The following is an 18459-nucleotide window of genomic DNA, read 5'->3' on the forward strand; positions in this document are numbered from 1 at the left end:
CCTGCCTCAACAAGAGCCGTGATGATGTGAAGATACACAGATGTATATCAAAGCCATGCTGAGAGGGGTCACTCTGGGAACACTGCTCAAAGCAAACGAAGGGCCTCTGGCACAATGATTTAAAAACAAACCTCTGGAAAGAAGCAGAATCCTGGCAACAATCCAAGTACCTTTCCCAAGTACCTCTGAGCAACAGATGGACTTTTTCCAGCAAAGCCACCAGTTATGTATAACGCAGACAAAAGGCACAGAGGAGTTCATGGTCCTTACCCAGGCCTCCAGTGACAGCAAGCTTCCTCTCCCCACACTGGAGCCCGGAGCAGAAGCTGGGAGAACAGAAAGCTCTTTCACCGCTGCACGCACGCACACGGAGTGGGAGCGTCTAGCCAGCCCCGAGCCAGCCACTGTGGGACTGCCGTGGTTTCAAATAAAAATAGTGTGATGGAGGTATGTTTATGAAAACATCAAATACAGAAAAGAAAGGCAATGTAAAACACACTTTCCTTTTCATAAGGCATATTTAGCATTTTACAAGGTATACTTTCCCAAGTGAGGAATGGAAAATTGCTAAGACATTGAAAGCACTCAGGCAGACAGACTCAGTGTCATTAAATGTTCATTCAGTACAGTCATTCCAAAGAACTGCATTCAGTATGTGCTTGCAAGTAACAAGAAAGACCTTAAGACAAGAACGATGCTCTCCTTTGGCATGAAAATGGCAGCCTTTATCAGTGTTGCAGATGTAAATAATTTTCCACTCCCATCTGCAGCAACTCTGGCAGATTGTGCTCTGTGGTGGTGTCACTGGGCAATTTTGCTGCTTTGTCTCTTGCCTGGCCGAATAAGCTGATTACTGACTCTTGGTGGCTTCCATCAGACCAACATCTTCCACACAGGAGGTGGGTGTGTGAGTGCAAAGGCTCACGTGCCTGCTTCCTGCCATCTCCTATCTCCCAGCCTGTGCCTAAACCCCAGGCTAACTATTCCACAGCTTTACCCTGATTACTCTTAAAAGTACTCAAGCTTTCACCCTGAATATTCCCTAGTGCAGTTTAGACCATGCTACCTCTTATGTGACACTTTCTCCACAGCTGGAGGACTGCAACAGCCTTAAAAAGAATATTTGAAGGCTACTGTTATATCTGTCCTTCAATTGTCTCAAGCCTCAAACTATTTGCAGGAGTCAACTCCTGCGCCAATGCTCTGAAATGTTCCATTTCTCACATAGAACGCCTCTAAGAGGTACTTTAAAGGAAACAGCACTGCATGTATTTGGAGAAGGCAACACCAGATGCTTTACCAGAACTCTAAATGCTTCTTCTGGGAGAGCATCAGTGTTGTTCTTCTGCAGAGGCAGATGCAAGAAAGCACACAACATAACTGTTTGCAAACAGTTACCATTCAGCAGTGTGAGCAAACTGAAAGATCCTACTTGCAGCAAGTAAAAAATGCAAAATGATGGTAAGAAAATAATAAATACTTCCCAGAATATAAAGTCATGTTCATAATTCTTGTCTCTGCAAGTGAAATGTAGTATCTTAAGTCACCTCGGTAGAAAAGCTGCTCAAGATTATTTCATCACGAAATCATAGAACTGATTTACTTCTCCCTTGAGAAGCTGAATACAGTTCAGGCCACTATTTTCCAATTTTCAAAAGCACTTCTAGTCAAATGTATTACATATATTTCTAAAGTGTCTGTCGCTTCAGTTTCTTGGCGCACTTCATTCAAGAGTTAAAAAAATACCCTGCTGCACAGGTTATCCACATCCCCAGATGGTGCCTTTTGTGATTGCTCAGTGTGAGCTACCACCATCACGTCCGACTGCACCAAGCGCTTTGTGACGCCTGAGAAACACCGGGCATCTTTGCTTTCTGCTCAGTTACACTGAGTTTGAAGGACGGGACACTCAACTAGGAGAAGGCCGAGGTAAAATTCTGCTTTGCATTAAGGGTTTCTGAAGTGAAGCCCGTCCCTGTGGGACACAGGCGATCGGGAGCATCAGCCCCGCCGCCGCTCCTCAGGCACCGCCGAACAGGCAGCGTGTGCAGCTGTGCACAGCACCGTCCGGAGGGCAGCGGAGTGCAGCTGAGGTGAAGAGCAGCCCAAGGGCTGGGTTTTCCAGGCACTGGAAGCTCCCTCCAGGCCCTTCAGAGCTCAATTGCACACGGGCCGCCCGCAGCGCCCGCCACAAAGTCCGCACCCGGGATCGATGCGCTAGGCCTCTCGGCGGGGCGCCCTGCTCGGCGCTGCGCGACGCGGCGGCGGCCATGGCGATCGATGCGCTCGGCCGCTCGGCGGGGCGCCCTGCTCGGCGCCGCGCCCCCCGGAAGCGGAGACGGGCGGCGGCCATGGCGGCCATGGCGGGGGAGCAGCGTTACCCGCGGAGCTCCATCGAGGATGATTTCAACTATGGCAGCAACGTGGCCTCGGCCAGCGTCCACATCCGCATGGGTAAGGACTGCGGATGGGTGGGAGAGCAGCACGGCTCCGCCGCAACCCCCCAGCGCTTGCGGAGAGGTCCCGTTGCCCGCGGTGGCGGGGCGGTGAGGGGATGCCCTGCGCTCCCGGCAGGTGCCCCTGTGACACCCCGGTCACCCCCGGCCTTGAGCTGCACTCGGGCTCCGCGCAGTGTTTTCACCTGGCCAAAGGTTGTGAGTGCGGAGCCAGGGCGCTGTTTAGTCCAGGTCAGACATCAAGGGTGAGGGGCCGCGGCCGGCGAAGGCTTTGTCGTTTAACCGTGAGTGAAGGGGGTAGGTGTTCTCCGGAGAGCGCTTACCCGTGGACCCGATACCCTGCGGGGATTCAGACCTGATTTTGTTCAGCGCGATGAGTTTTGAAGTCCAGACATGACCCATGAGATGCGTAGTCCCTGCAGAGACGCGCCTCCCCGAGGTATTGAGGGAAAGCCTGGACGTGGCAGTGGGTGCCATGGTGTGTGACACAGCGCTGTTGGACTCTGTGCTCTCACAGGTCTTTTCCAAGCGTATTCATTCTGTGATTCATAAATACTAGAATTAGTGACTGTAATTACAGAAGTTTAACCATGATACTAAAGGATTGGAATTTCTTCTGTGAGGTGTTAAAATTTTTGTTTCTTCCAAGCATTTGGCATGCCTTCCATGTTAATCCTCTGTCAGTTAGGTTCATTAGGCACCAGGAACATGATGGAGAAGGTGTGCTGTCAGTATAGTGAGAATGGGTGTACGTGGGTCTTAAACTGATCCAAAGTAAATTCCTTGTAAGTGTTTTCTATATTTCTTTTGTCATCATTGTTAATAGTTAAATAATGATGTCCAGGAATAAATGCAATTTTGCTGTAATACTGTGTCAGGTTTTTAAAGTAAAATGGCTTTTTACGACTTTGTCTGTGCTTTTTCACTGACTTTATAACAGTTCCCTCTGAAAATGAAAACTTGTATCTGATTTACTGTTAAACTTTGAAGCTGCAAGTCAAAAGTGGTTTCATTTTTATTTTCCTTTTCCAGCATTTCTGCGAAAGGTGTACAGCATTCTTTCTGTTCAAGTTCTATTGACCACAGTCACATCTGCAATTTTCCTATACTCTACTGGAGTGCAGGCATTTGTTCATGAGAGGTAAATTCTTAGGTGAAATGCAGCTGTTTAGCCTGTGTTAGGTATAAATTATGTAACTTGTTGCTACACTTTGTAATCATTTTTATAATCTGTGGTTTTGTTGCTGTAATAGATACTTTTTAACTTGATTAGGGAGTAACTTCTCTGACATTTTTCTCCTTGGTTTACTATGAAAACCGTTATTACCCTTTTTGTTGTGTTGTTATTTTAATCAATGCTTTATTAATCGTGCTTATTTTAATATTTATGCTGTGCAAACTTTTACATGAGCTGCAGAACATCTCAGTTACTGACATTTCTTGTTTTACAGTCTAAATACTTTTAGAATCTCTTTGGAATGCTGTTGTTTATAGGTGCCTGTTCCAAAAAGCAGAATCATGTCTTATTCCTCTTCCTCCCTCTCCCATCTTCTTTTTCCCCTTACCCCCTCCCCACTCCCCCAAAAGAATTAGTCTCCTTAAATTCCTGTGGGCGTGCTTCATTTTGCCTCTCAGATTTTCATGATAAAATGAGTCTCAGAATGCAAACTGCAGTGAACAGGCCAGGGAAAGGACCAGATGGGAAAGGAGGAGAGAACCATGTCTAGCTTCTGTTTTCCTCCAAATGCACTTTTGGACTTCTACTTTCACTTTAAAGCCCAAATATAAAGGAGGATTAAACACTACATGAAAGTTTCAGTTTCTGTATAACCTATAGTGTATACAACAGTGGTTGTAAAACCACAGTTTTCTACATAAACCTGATAATTTAAAATTGTCCTACTTGCTTGGAACTGTTGAGATTTTGTGTTTCATGTTGGCCCCATTTTTCTTGGAGGGCTACTTGAATTATTTAGCAGTACTTACTGGTCACTACTGATTTTCTTTGGTGCAGTTAGTGCCCATGTTTGTTGCATTCAGGCGCTTATGGAAAATAGTTCTCTGAATATGGAGTTCAGAACAGGCAAAATGGTACATATACTTTAATGCTCTTACTTTGTATGGATGGATTTTCTTCTTTGTATGTGCTCATTTCCAGGTCATGGATTACTGGGCAATCTTGAGCTTTAGTATGAAAAAGTTGTCTTTACTTGTGACTGTGCTATTTTTAACTGATTATCTGTAGTAGTATTCTTTAAACAGTTTTATTGTAAACTTGCCTTACATTTACTTTGGATATCTTCTCCTAGATGTTCATTTAAAAATTTGAATTTATATAAAATGTTCCATAGTCTTAGAGATATTTAAGTTTGATCATTTTTTTTTTAATATGGAATTTTACAGGCCTGCCTTGCTTTTGATATCTGGGTTTGGATCTCTGGCTGTAATCGTGGCACTGACCCTCTACAGACACCAGCACCCTGTTAATTTATACCTGCTGTTTGGATTTGTAAGTGCTTAATTAAGTTAAATTATTAGTTGATTATTAATTCAGTGTAATAGTCCCTTGAATATCTTGCATCATAATTAATTCCTTGAAACTAGAGGTATGTCATTTGTTTTTCTTGTATTCCTTGAAACATATCCTATATATTTATGAAGGTCTGAGTTACTTTTTGGAGATTCTGCCTACAGGTTGTTCCTACATAGCAGGCACTTCAGGTTTCTTTCAGCATCTTTTTAGAAAGAGTGTTAGAACTTGGAACCAATTTGAGCAAGGGTTATTGCATGTGTATAGAAATCTATCTGCTCTCATTGTTCTGTTGATGTCAGGGATTTTTTCTATGCAATTGCTCAGTAGGAAAGGAGGAGGTATTCCTGTTACTTAAATTGTTAAATGGACAGCCTTCAGTAGAGACCCAAACCAGCCATATACTTTATTCTTCCAGTTGTCTTTTTGATGCTAAATTCTGAGCATGTTTCCAGCACAGGCAGATCTGTCAGAGCTGTCCTCAAATTTTAGTCTTCTGCCTGATGTTGTGAGTATGTGGATCCAGGCTAACAGTTGCTCTTGGATATTTTGGATTATGTAGCAAATCAGTCTTCTGAAAAGAAGTCACAGTAGCTCAATTAAAATTTGAGGTTTCAAGAGTTGCCTAAATTGTGTTTGTGTTAAAACAGAAAGACAGCTTTCTGTGAAGTAAACAGATTATTTAAAGGGTAAGTGTGGAAGGGAAACTGATGCAGACACTGTTAGACAGCTGTCCAACAAGATATTACAAATATATTACTTTTATAATATATTACTTTTACTATACCTTGAATAGTTTGTCAGAAGTGTCATATAAATGCTGTGCACTTACAGTAGGAAATGTGACATTTTTCTATAGGGAAAGTCTGTCACTCATTTTCACTTTGTATTGTATATTTTTAATGTAACACAATTTCCAGTCCAGGAGGACAGTGTGATTGCCATTTTCTTGTTGAAAATTAAACATGTTTTCATACAGAAAGATTTAACAGGAGACCTAATGTTTAATGGTTTGATTTTTTTCTTACCCTCGTCTTTTTTTGGGTTTGCTTTTTGTAGACTCTACTGGAAGCACTGACAGTTGCCATTACAGGTAAATAGTAGCCATGCTATTGTCTGATTCCATAAAGAATTTGGAAAATGAATCCATTATATTGTACCAATTGCCATTAGGGTTTTCTAGATGTGACTAAAATGATAATGAATCCTGTTTGAAAATTTCAATGACAGTGATAGGAGTTCAGCAAAACCAGGAAATCAAGGGAGAAAACTGAATTCTGATTCAGATACGAAACTGTATAAACTTGAAGTGAGAAACTGGGGAATCCATTCTTTCAGTATAGTTAAAAATGTTCTCTTTCATAATGTTCAGCTCGATCTTCAAGTTGAAATAGTCCTACCTGCCCCCTCAATTTCCTCAAAGGGAATCTGAGTTTGGAGAATTCTGTGCTTCATGGTCAGGGTTGAAATGAGGCAGTGTGCAGTCACATCATGGCATCATCTTGAACTATACCTTAGAGCATAAGATGAAACCTCTTCATTGTGGCCTATGATAGCCTGATTTGGGGATAGAAAAGAAAAAGGAGGAAGGAGGGAAGAAAAAGATTGCACATGTTTCTGCTATCTTTCCGTTCCTGTCCCCTAATCAAAACTTCGAGCATTTCTAGGGGATTGTTTTATTTTTTCCCCTTGTTGCAATATTGTGAAAAATTTATACAGTTTTTTTCCTTAAGATCTCTGTTATCTGTGCTTAAAATCTTTTTGTTTTGTTTTGTTGCTGTGTTCATAATTCTGACTAGGGAAGATCTTTTATTTCCATTTAAGAAGCTACAGCTATAAAGTAACTGTCAAACTTACTTAGTACACGATCCCTGAGTCCTATGATCATGAATTTGAAATGCAAAGACAAGTTCAGGCATAATTTACTAAATTTTCTTCACAGTTAAGTTTAAATTTCTGTTTCCTCAAAAGATAACTCAGCAAATACATAGGGTAGAGTTCTTTAATTGACAGATTACTCTTTCTGTTTATAGTGAGTTTCTATGATGTCTCCATCGTCTTGCAAGCTTTTATTCTTACTACTGCTGTATTTCTTGGATTGACTGCATATACCTTGCAGTCAAAGAGAGATTTCAGCAAATTTGGAGCAGGGTATGTTGTCATATTGATGATTTTTTTTTTTAAATTTTATGTTGTTGTTAAGGTTTTGGGGTTTTTTTCTTTCTTAAACCAAGCTTTGCAGGTAAAGTTAGGAATACAGGTCAATAGAACCTGCTTCAAGGGAATGGTGAGGGTTATTTATTTAAAATTATTCATTTTACCCACTTCTGATCCTTGGTAAATTCTTTTCAGTGATAAAGAATCTTAAAACAATTAGAAAACTAGTTCACATGGATTTTTCACTGAGAGAGAAGGCAGATGTTTCAAATCTTTAAAAAAATTAAAGTTAAAACATAACTTTTGACAGCTTTATAAAACCTTTACTGCTGAGACCAGTAAACAGTTGGCATCTAAGAATTCCATTTACTTGCCATATATATTGTGAAGAGGTGTTAGAAAGGAGGATATTTTAAGTCTAAAAGAAAGTATATTGTTAGTCACAGTGTAATTTATTTTCTTTCAGCCTCTTCGCTTGTTTGTGGATTTTAATCATCTCAGGTTTCTTGAGGGTAAGATACTTTGTGTTCACAGTTCAAAGATATTCACAGTATCACAGAATGGTTTGGGTTGGGAGGGACCTTAAACATCATCTATTCCACCCCTCCTGCCATGAGCAGGGACACCTTCCACTAAGATCAGGTCACTCAGACCTTTTACTAACTTCTAGTGTAACTAAAAGGTTTGGATCAGCCCACTATAACTTAATGAAAGAAAATTGTTAGCCAGATCCATTACTGTTCTACATCATGCTGGTGATCGTGTAACCACACATTTTCAATTTAGATTTTTGTTGGGTGCTGTTCTTGCCAACTCCAATAAAAGAAGTATTTGGGTTGATTGACAAAATTTGTCAATTGAGATCGACTACTTGATGAAGAGAATGTGAAGGACATTTGAGATTTAATTATATTTTCTAGCTTCTAGTTTTCTAGTCTGCTGTTAGTATTCTGGAGACCAGAGCTTCCTCCCTCTTAAGTGGAGGCACTTTTACTCAGTCAGAGATTGTGTGACTGGAGAGTATTTGGAATAAGAGCATTGAAATATTACCATAATACTGTGGTTTTGTGTACATAACAGTAGAAAGACTGTGTTTTAAATGTGGCATATCATTATGCAGGGATTTTAATATTTAAAAAAAATGAAATTCACAAGTATCTTTTTCATATTTTATCTGCCTCCAGCTGTTTTTCTATAGTGAGACAATAGAGTTGGTGTTTGCTGCTGCTGGAGCTCTTCTGTTCTGTGGATTTATTATTTATGACACTCATCTGCTGATGCACAAGTTGTCCCCTGAAGAGTACATACTGGCTGCAATCAATCTCTACTTGGACATCATAAATCTGTTCCTACACCTGCTGCGTTTTCTGGAGGCATTTAATAAAAAATAGTCAAAAGCGGAGTGGTTTGACTACAGCACAATTAAAGTTTATGGATGATCTGCAAACTCAGTAGTTCTGCCTTCTAAAGACTGAATTTTTATTATGTTTGCATTCCATGAATATTGGTTCCTCCTTAGGGGGAAAAATGCCTTTTTACATAGCTACAGATCTTCTCCAGACCATGTATATTATGTAGTTAACATGCTGTCTTCATTACAGTCACTTTTTTAATCACTTAATTTGCTGTGTAATTAATGATTAAAATTTTGCCAACTCCTGTTTACTTCAGAATAAGCTTCCCTGCTGTTCTGTAGCTGCTGAAAATGTTTCCTTTGGGATTGATCATTCGTTTATGTACCACATAAGGGTAGCATGAGTTTACCATTGTGCAATGTTTCACTGAGATATTTTTGTTGTTGTTTGGTAAATTGAAATGCTGTCTCTGACAGAGGTACTTTGTCCTAGTTAAGGGCTGTCACTATGGAAGCTGTGAAGGTGTTAAAACAATTAAAGGGAATATTCTTTATTTTAGTACTATTTATTGCCTATCAGTGTTCTGAAAAATCATTTGGAGATTGATTATGGCATTTTATCAACTTATGTATAATAAAACTCACTGTGTGTCAATAAAAATTGGAAAGCCTTTAGTCTGTTCTTGGAGAACTTCGGGATGCTGAGAATGAGCGCTGCAGACGGCTCGGTGATGGCAGGGTAGAGGTGCTGGGACTGTGGCTCCTTCCCACGCTGTGGAGATGCTGGAGGGGCAGGCAGCGTAAAAACGGTTTTGAAAGGCTTCCTTTCTCTTCAGTAAGGGATTGTTACTGCTCGCAGTCCTGTCAGTGAGGGGTGGGAGACGAGGAATGCTGTACTTGGGGACGGTGCGCGTCCTGCCCGCCCCACGCTGGTACCGGGTGCGCTTTCCGTGAGGCCTCCCAGCTACCACTGCGGATGGGTTTGAGCGAGTGTGATAGCCTCCCCCTTTGCCTTAGGATTTCATTCAGAACAGCGGGGCAGGAGCTAAGAACAAATCCCTGCTTTTTACGTTGTGATGGAGCACACGTTTATCCTTTCATGCCTCCCTCTCGCCCTGGCCGCGCAGCGCCGTCCGGCACAGCCCCTCAGGGGCGCAAGCGGGAGTGCGGCTGCGCGCTCGCTCCGACACTTACGGTAGAGCCCATCTACCCCCGCGGGAGGCCGGGCACCTCCGTGTGCGCATGCGCGGGCGGGCCGCGTGGCCTTGCGCGAGTGTGTGTGGCGGCCTCGCGCGCGGCAGGTGAGCGGAGCGGCCCCCCCCCCCCCGAGTGCGCGCGACCTCCGCCGTGTGCGCGCGACCTCCGCCGTGTGCGCGCGACCCCCGCCGTGTGCGCGCGACCCTCCCTCAAGCGCTCCCGCTTCCCTCCCCGCAGGACATGGCGAAGAGCCTGAGGAGCAAATGGAGGAGGAAGATGCGGGCGGAGAAGAGGAAGAAGAACGCGCCCAAGGAGCTGGAGAGGCTGAAGAAGATCCTGGGAACCAAAGCGGATGTCATCATGGAGGAGGTCAAGGAGGTGGCGACCGTGGTGCCCCCAGAGAAGGTCCTGGAGGCGAAAGGTGAGTGCGGCCCTGGCTGGTTGTTCCTGCTGCAGTCGCCCCGGTGCGGCAGGGCCCGCGGTGCTGTTACTGCCCCGTGACTCTCACCGCCGGCATCAGCCGTGTGTGTGGTTGTTTCAGGGGGAGAACAGGCACTCGGCAAGCCTGTGTTCTAAAGCTAAAACACTGACTCTGGTCATTTCGCAACACTGCCATCCATACTGTCCATACTGCATCCGGTCACTTGCGGAACAAGGTTATTAACATTTGGTTTTAGTACGTAATGTATTGTATAAAGAGACATCTCTCAGACCCTCAGGTGAATGCGGATTCACCAGTTAGCAGTTGTTCCAATCACAGCATTATCTTTGCTGCCAAACTGTCCTAATTTGAGGAGGCTGCTGAACATAGAGTAATTGGGGTAGGAGTAATACGGGCCCAGTTTCTGAATACTAGTGTTACATTGCACGTAGTGTAGGAGTGGATGGTATTAGGTGTCTACAAATAATGCCATCTTCCTCCTTGTGTCTGGAATCGAATGTAAACTGTAAAGGAAGTAACCCAGGAAAGGGAAACAAAGGTTTAAATAGCTGCATACTGGATGGGAGTCAGAAAAACACCTCCTCTTTCCAAAACTGACGTCCAAACTAAATCATAGTCTTATTTTGATTCTCCAGTTTGTGCCACTTAAGATGTTCTGATATTGGAAATGGAAATAAAATGGTATTTTAAAAGTACTTGTCCAATTAAGATTAGCTTCAAGTATAATCTGTAATTTTGTTCATGGTTCAGATTTGTCCTAGAAACCAGGTGTAAGAGTTATTCTTTAAGGGTTAGTTAGAATTGAATTTCCAAAATGTTTTGGAACACTGTCAGACTTCTGATGCTGAAGTTGAAGGAGAAATCATTCCTTTAAACCTAGTTTCTGAAATAAATGCATGGCTGTCTGTCATTTTGCACCTCCTTCCAACTCTGCTGGCAACTTCTCGACCGTGGCCAATTTCAGTTGGCTTTTTCAGAGAGATAGCAGCCTCAGAAATACCTAAGAAAATATGTATTTCACAAAACAGCTACAAGTTTTGTGAAAATAATGGTGTTTTCTTTGAGAGGACTTTTCAGTACTAAATGTAGGAGCTCGCATTGCCAAGTGTTATGAGAACTGAAGTAGATAAAAATTCACCCATAATATGTACTTCCTGCAGACAGATAAATCATTTTCCAGCCAAAGAAAGTATATAGGTAAATATTATAGACATCTTACCCTATTACTTTAGGGTAAGCACACTGTGAATTTTTTTTTTCCGTTTTAGTTCTTAAGAAAAAAATAATATAAGGTCTGCTGTGCTGGATAGGCTTTTGGTTCTGCCACCAGGCCCCTGTGCTGATTCTCTGCTGATTGCAAGTATTTTGCAGGCCCCCCAGTTTAGGGCTCCATAAGCATATCTCTGATGCAGATTCCTGTAGCCTATCAACCTCAACTGTTGAAGCAGCATGTTGGCCTTTTCCTCCTGAGCTTTGTCTCCCAACGTTAGACAAGCAGTACATCAAAGTCTTTTTTCCTCTCCATAAAACTTGTGGTAAAGGCGTGAGTTGCACACATATGGTTTGGGAACAAGGCTGGGATGAAATTACAGAGCACAGTTGCAGTCAGTACTTAGCAAGGTGCTCCTCTTGCACTTTCTTATCTCCCTGAGACATGACATGACGTTCATGGGATGTTAGGCAGCTGGGGACACCCTTCTTGGGAGTGACCATGTCATGGCAGTCTTCCTCATCTCTTGGGAGTGACCATGTCATGGACAGTCTTCCTCATCCTAGGGATTACTCCTCTCCTTCTGCCTGTAAATGTGTTAGACCTGATGTCAGGCTCACTCCTTGAGGCAAGTGTGGCATCACTGGCTGATACTTCCTACTGTCATTGTATTTCACCTTTTCTCCTTACTATTCTTTTTACTTGTATTAATTTTCCACTCAGAATAATTTTTTAGAGCAGATCTTAAACGTTACATCCTAAAAAGTGTGTAATTGTGCATATCTTTCAGTAAGCCTATGGCTTCCTGCATGCTTCCATGATGGAATTACAGTGTTCTTAGACACAGGATTGGAACAGATTGCTGATGAAAGAATAAGATGCTTTGCCCATACACGACCTTTAGGAAAAATATTGCACACTTACTGTCAACTCTTGAAGTTCCTGGGTTGCAGTTAAATTGATCTGGAAAGTGCTTTCAGTTTATAAACCCTTCAGTTCTCTATGTACAAATACTGTTGTGTCTAGGGATATTTTTATCATTTGGGGGAATCTAGTAACAAAATAGCTTCTGTGAAGCTGATTCTGATATTTTACTCACTAAAAATACCTTTAATTTTCAGATGACTGCAAAATGGAGCTGGACAATAAACGAAACAAAAAAACTCTTCTAGACCAGCATGGACAGTACCCAATATGGATGAATTCCAGGCAAAGAAAGAAGCTTAAGGCCCAGCGTGTTAAAGGGAAAAAAAAATCAAAATTGGCCAAAGGCCTCGTCTGGTAAAATCAGTTTTGTAAAGATCATGAATATTTTATTTAACAAAATAAATTTTCCACATAAATTCATGAGATTTTGTGCTTGGTCACTGTGTATAATTTATTGTGTTGAATGAATTTTTGAAGAGACTATTTGGCCAGCAAATGATGAAAGAAATTACAGCTTGGTGTCTGCCAAACTTAAAAAGCAAGCTGAGTGCCTTTGAATAGACTAATTGTGTGTGTTTATCTGTTTTCTTGGGGGTGAAGGTCTTCCATCTTTTATACTGTGAGCACCAAAAACAGTAAAGGAAATCCTAAAAGTAATTAAACCAAATGTTTTTGTACTGTAGTCTTTGTCAGTGTAACTTGTCTTTTAGTAAATATAACCAAAGGATTCTGTAAACACAGTATCCTTTAAATCTTTCTGTAAAATTTGTTGCTCTGACTTGTGTTGCTTTTAACATCTGATAATTAACAAAAATATATTTTCATATGTAACTCCAAAATTTTTATGCTGAAACAAAACCAGGACCTCATGAAAACTCTGCAAGTAAAATGAGAAAGTGTCAGTCTGACACAAGTTCACAAAGAGAACAACAAAATATTTCATTGCTGTCTGCAACAGGAATACTGTAGGAACTAAATAAGTGCAAGTACAACTGATTCTTTTATTATTAAAATGAGAGAACGCAAAGGCACCAAATGGAAATAAAACAGTTTTATTTAAGATCTTTTCCATGTTTTAGTAAAGTAAATGAGAATTTTGCTTTCCATATATATTTTCAGTAGCCTTTTATTCCTTTTAAATGGTACTTACCTATCCTGCTTTACAATGTGTGCATAGGATAAAATACTGTGTGATTGTGTAACAGATGCCATTTGTGTGATTAGCTACGTTTGAGTGCATATTACTTGGCAATAACATGTGATGACAGATGCAAGGCTTAGTTGCCCTGAAAGCTTGTGTTTTTAAAATGTCTCTCATTTCAAGGATGGAAATAATTACAGTACCAATGCTGCAGTATGTTGCCTTTTCAAGTACCAGGCATGGGTACAGGGCATAACCTTTGTCCAGCTTCATGCAAGATGAGATCCAAGTTCTGTAATTACGCACAAATTGTGGTTTGTATCCATTATGATAACTTGGGCATAGGAAAAAAGATCTATTATTGGTTGTAGTATGCTAAATTCTGGTAAGATGAGCTAAGTGTGATAGAAAATTAAGTTTTTCTGGAAAAATACTGTGGATTTATTACTATTGTTAGGGAAAGGTACAACAATGTTAAAGGAAAAAACTACAACAATGTTAAAGGAAAAAGCAATGTGTCTTCTATTTTCACATAAATTGACAGTTAATGACTTGATAAGATATATAGGTCACATATTACCAAATTATATGCTATTGATAACTTTGTATTTTAAAAATATTTCCGTTAAGTTGATAAAAGCCCTGCTAGTTGATAAAAACAGCTGCTGCTATCAACTTTTTTTGGTCTTACTAAATAAATGGATCTAGATTTTGGTATCAAACTTATCCAGATGTTAGCATGTAGATTAGGACTACTTTAAAAATGATTCATGTGGAGGAAACTGTTTATGAATGTGTTTAACCAGGAATGGAATGGAATGAACAGTTAGATTGTATTTATTTATTGTTGTAACAATGTAGGCTTTATTTTGCTTAATACATGCTTTGGGGAATTGAGGAGGGGAGCTTCTTGGGCTTAAGTGTGAAAAAACAATTGTTTTCTTCTGTAAAGTAAGCAGAGTGCTATTTTTGACATGTTGTTTGTAAATCATGACTTTCAAGCAGCTCCTGATGGGAAAGCAAGCTGCTTTTCCTGAGTGGAGATGATTAAACTGGCAAAGTCCCCCTGTTTAGATGTACAGCTTCAGAGTCAGTTTATTTAGGTGCACAGCCATCATCTGCCTCATCTTCATCGAGCCTGCCACTGCTGCACTGCCCTTATGCTGTCCTCTCTCCAGAGCTGTTTCACTGCTGCTTCCTCTATAAGAGAAAATTACCTTCATAACTGAATAGTCTTGCTTATTTGTGCTTTTATGACCTAACCCTGAGCTTTGTTGTGTAGCTTTATTAGTCATCTGCTTTTGTGACCAGATTAAGAATTTGAATCTTAAGGGAAAGACAGCAGATGCTGCACTGATGTTTTATTTAGAAGTTGCTTCCTTCCTGTAACAATACTGGCTGTGTGAGGTATTTCCTTCATGGTGTCCGGGATAAAGTCAAACATGTTCACTTAAACTACAGATATTTTAAGACATCCTGTTTGATTTTTGAGGTGAAATGGAGGATAAGAAAGGAATAAATATGGTCTTTACTGGAATAGAGCTCTTAGTCTAGTACCAGTGTATTGTGTACGATGTCATATCTCACTCGGGTGAGGCAGAGCTCTCTATGGGCCAGGAAATATTTTTGATATTTTATAATATTTTGTTTGGGTGGGATTTGTAATCCAAGCTAAAAGCTTGCTTGTAGACAGACAGCAGGAACCTGGCTAAACATGCAGCATGGATGTAACCAGAGCCTGAGTCATGGATACAGCAGGGAAATTCTACTTTCTGGGATTTGAGTATATACTGTATGTGGATACTGTAATTTTGTATTTGGAATTTGTTTTGACCAACTCTATTTTTTGAATGGAAATACCAAATTACTTAGCTGCCTTTGAGTATTTGATTCATACTGCTGAATCTAAAACATGTTTCTGTTTGAGTTGATGGAAAAAGCTATGTTTCCTTCCAATAGAAATTAATTTAAACATAATTGGTTTTGACTGAAATACATATTTTAAAACTCCACAGAGGGATTTTCAAAGAAGTAACTGATCTGCTGCTAAACAGCATTCTAGTAATATCATAATTCATTGGTCTTTACTTAAAAAATGTTATTTAGGTTGGGATTGAGGGAGAAAATGTTATAGTTGATTAAACAAACTGATGGAAGTCTGAAAGTATGTAACTTAAATGGCACTGTCAAAGTTGTGGTGGTTGGGTTTTTTAATTGTGTAATTGTGTTGTTATGAAACTGCTTAGTTGCAACTTTCTGCCATCTACCTGTAAAGTGCTGTGGTAACTGTACTTCCTGGACCTACATACAGAAGGCAGAGGAAGTAATGCAGGTACTTTTGAACTACATGCAGGAAAGCCAGCACTGGAAGAATTAAATTCTGTCATTTTATTGAAATGTTTATGTGCATAAGATGTGCATGTATTCATGCAGTATAAAAATTGCATTACCAAATTGCTAAATGTCCTGCAGATTGTTGGCAGTTTCTTAGGAAGGTTACAAGGTCTGCCCTTTTTGACCTAGTGTGTAGGACTTGATTTTTAAAGTGAATTATTTCAGATGCCTAAAATAACTGGCAGCACTGATGGTTCAGTTCCTGGGCTTTTCTGGTAACTCATTCCTGCCCTGGGGCACCTCTGCACTGTGTAGTCAAATCAGTGAGGGGACCAGTTAACTAAGATACACTGAAAATATTCTTCTTTTCCCCATTTTTTTCAGCTGGATTGTTTTTCAGCCTTAGTGTACAATAAACAGTGTCAGTAGGAGGCAGTACAAGACCAGGATGAAAGACCAGGCTGGTGAAGGTTGTGTCAGGCTGTCCTGGTTCATGAGCCACCTTTCCTCCTGTGGCATTAGTGCCTCTTGGTGAAGCCACTGGGCAGTACAGCACTGTGAAGGTGGAGAGAAGTTCTGGAGACAGCGCAAGCAAGTGCATTGAATGGGGGTTTTGAAAGTCTTTCTCGATTAAGGGCATAGTATTGGTGTCTTACCTACAGCCAACACTGTGGTTATAGAGGATGCTAAATATAGTTTGGGGCTGCTTAGTACTGGAGGAAGAATGTCATGGCCATATGGTACAAAATGGCCTCCTCATAAGTGGTCACAACAAAAGGAGTCCTGTATAAAGGCTTTATAGTGTAGGTCTCTTTCTATTATTCTACCTTTTCCTCCTCCTGTTTAGTGGGTTTGACTTTGATGGAAGCTGGATATCTGATATCCAGCTGATCTCTGAATCTGATCTGTAGTGTGAGCATGTCTGGTATCAGACATTAGGAGACTGTAGCCTTAGCGTGCAGAAATCTGAGTGCTGCAAAGCAATCTGCTGCTCAGGGTGGCATGGTCTGAATTGAGCTATGGCATTTGTGGGGAGGATGAGACTGAAGCACAGCTATGCATTGCTCTCTTAAGGGCATGGTTTTGCCATCAATTTTAACTTGCCAAGGAGTGAAGTTTCAGGGCAGGACTGACTGAGCCACCTGAGAGCTCACTGCTACAGGAAGAGGCTCTTTTCAGCTTTTTCCTTTCCCTTCTCCAGCTACATTGTCCAACTTGCAATTTCCTACTTCAGAAGAAACAGACATTGGGATAATTTTTTCCAAGTTAAAAGTGAGAAAGAGCTAATAACTTCCTTCTGTTAATAAATGCTGCACAGTTGTGACAATCCCACCATTTTCACTGTCATTTCATTCTTCCTACACTACTACAGTTTTCTTATCTCTACCTAATCAATAGTGACAGAATTTAAAGGAAAAGAGAAGGCAGAATAGGAAGGGGATATTTGCACTGTTTCCTCTCTCAGTCATTTAAACATTGCTTTCTCAGGTCTCTAATCTTTCTCATGCTCATGTATCAATATAAAAGATCAAATATCAATATAAAAGACCAAATATCAATAAAATATAACTGAAATGTTAGGAACAGTGTGGCAAAGGAGGGTTGTGTATCAAGGGTCCTATGCAAGGCAGCATAGGACTGCTTATGAAGTGCTTGTATATTCACAGTAAACTGACTTCTGTTTTCAATCTAGTCGACTATTAGGAGGAGGCTGTGAAAGTTACTGATGTTCTTGTTTGGTAAGCTATTATCTAGTATATTTTCTCTCTTAACTACAGTTAATTTTCTTGCAAGACTTTTAAAGTCTGAAAATTTCACAGCATTTTTAACCTTTTGCCTTTAACCAGAAACTGAGTTTGTGGATAGCATTTCAGGAAACAAAGGTGCATTTGTTGTCTCAGAATGGCTCATCTGACTCAGCCCAGCTGGTTCATTCGTACACTCACTTTATGTGTAATGTATAATATCTCTCTTGAAAGGTGACAAATTCATAGTGTATAGATGCAACAGCTATTCCATACTATACAGCTTGATACCTTGAGTCTTTAAATTACTTTGATAGTAGATGTTCTGTAAATTTAGCTTTGGTGGATTCTCATGTCTATGTTTGAAACAAGAACTTTTTAGGTCTACCAATTGTGCTTCTGTCCATCTTGCTTCTGCAAAATATGACAGAATTTGGTGTAGATCAGATCAGAGCTGCAGTTTGTCTTGCAACAGAACACAAAACGTTTCTATGAAAGCTTAGAAGGGCTCAGTGACAGCAGCCCCTTGATTGTAGTCTCTTAGGTTTAGTTTATCACCACTGCTGCTACTGAATAGCCTCAACAGAAATGCAAAATTTGACTTAGTTCCCTTAATATGTGCAAAAATATATTTTAAACTAATTTGTTTGTGAGAACTAAGAAAGGTAAGATACACTGCTTTTTCTAAACTTCTTGCACCCCCTTGGAATGTGGAATTGTTAGAGGATGTACGGGAAGAAGCTGGGAACTGAAGTGCACCAGGTTATGTGCAAGCTGATGGTGGATCTGCAGTGACCCATCTGAAGCACAGCTGGGTCCCCTCAGACACTTAGATTGTTTTTCCTCTCCTAAATGTCTTTAAGTCTGCCTGAATTCTTGTGGAAAAAAACCTAAAAAATTGGCAACACTTTAGAGCAAATGCAGCCATAGGGTGATCCATTTACTTGCGGTTGCTGGAACTGCTCA

The 18459-nt window shown here is 40.7% G+C and overlaps 2 protein-coding genes across 2 annotated transcripts; both read left to right on the plus strand.

The window, feature by feature from the left end:
* The first annotated feature begins 2255 nt into the window (after nt 1-2255).
* Nucleotides 2256-9172, plus strand: TMBIM4 (transmembrane BAX inhibitor motif containing 4). The gene is made up of 7 exons (XM_066549768.1): nt 2256-2454; nt 3489-3597; nt 4860-4965; nt 6046-6079; nt 7020-7137; nt 7610-7655; nt 8328-9172. The coding sequence occupies exons 1-7, from the start codon at nt 2271-2273 to the stop codon at nt 8532-8534; spliced, it is 804 nt and encodes a 267-aa protein (XP_066405865.1). The 5' UTR covers nt 2256-2270; the 3' UTR covers nt 8535-9172.
* A 536-nt stretch (nt 9173-9708) lies between these two features.
* LLPH (LLP homolog, long-term synaptic facilitation factor) lies at nt 9709-12693 on the plus strand. Its single transcript, XM_066550491.1, has 3 exons — nt 9709-9798; nt 9932-10115; nt 12468-12693. Exons 2-3 carry the CDS (start codon nt 9935-9937, stop codon nt 12629-12631), a joined length of 345 nt encoding a protein of 114 aa, XP_066406588.1. The 5' UTR covers nt 9709-9798; nt 9932-9934; the 3' UTR covers nt 12632-12693.
* Nucleotides 12694-18459: the final 5766 nt, after the last annotated feature.

Source organism: Molothrus aeneus, chromosome 5 (assembly GCF_037042795.1).
Source record: "Molothrus aeneus isolate 106 chromosome 5, BPBGC_Maene_1.0, whole genome shotgun sequence".
In the NCBI taxonomy this organism is placed as follows: Eukaryota; Metazoa; Chordata; class Aves; order Passeriformes; family Icteridae; genus Molothrus; species Molothrus aeneus.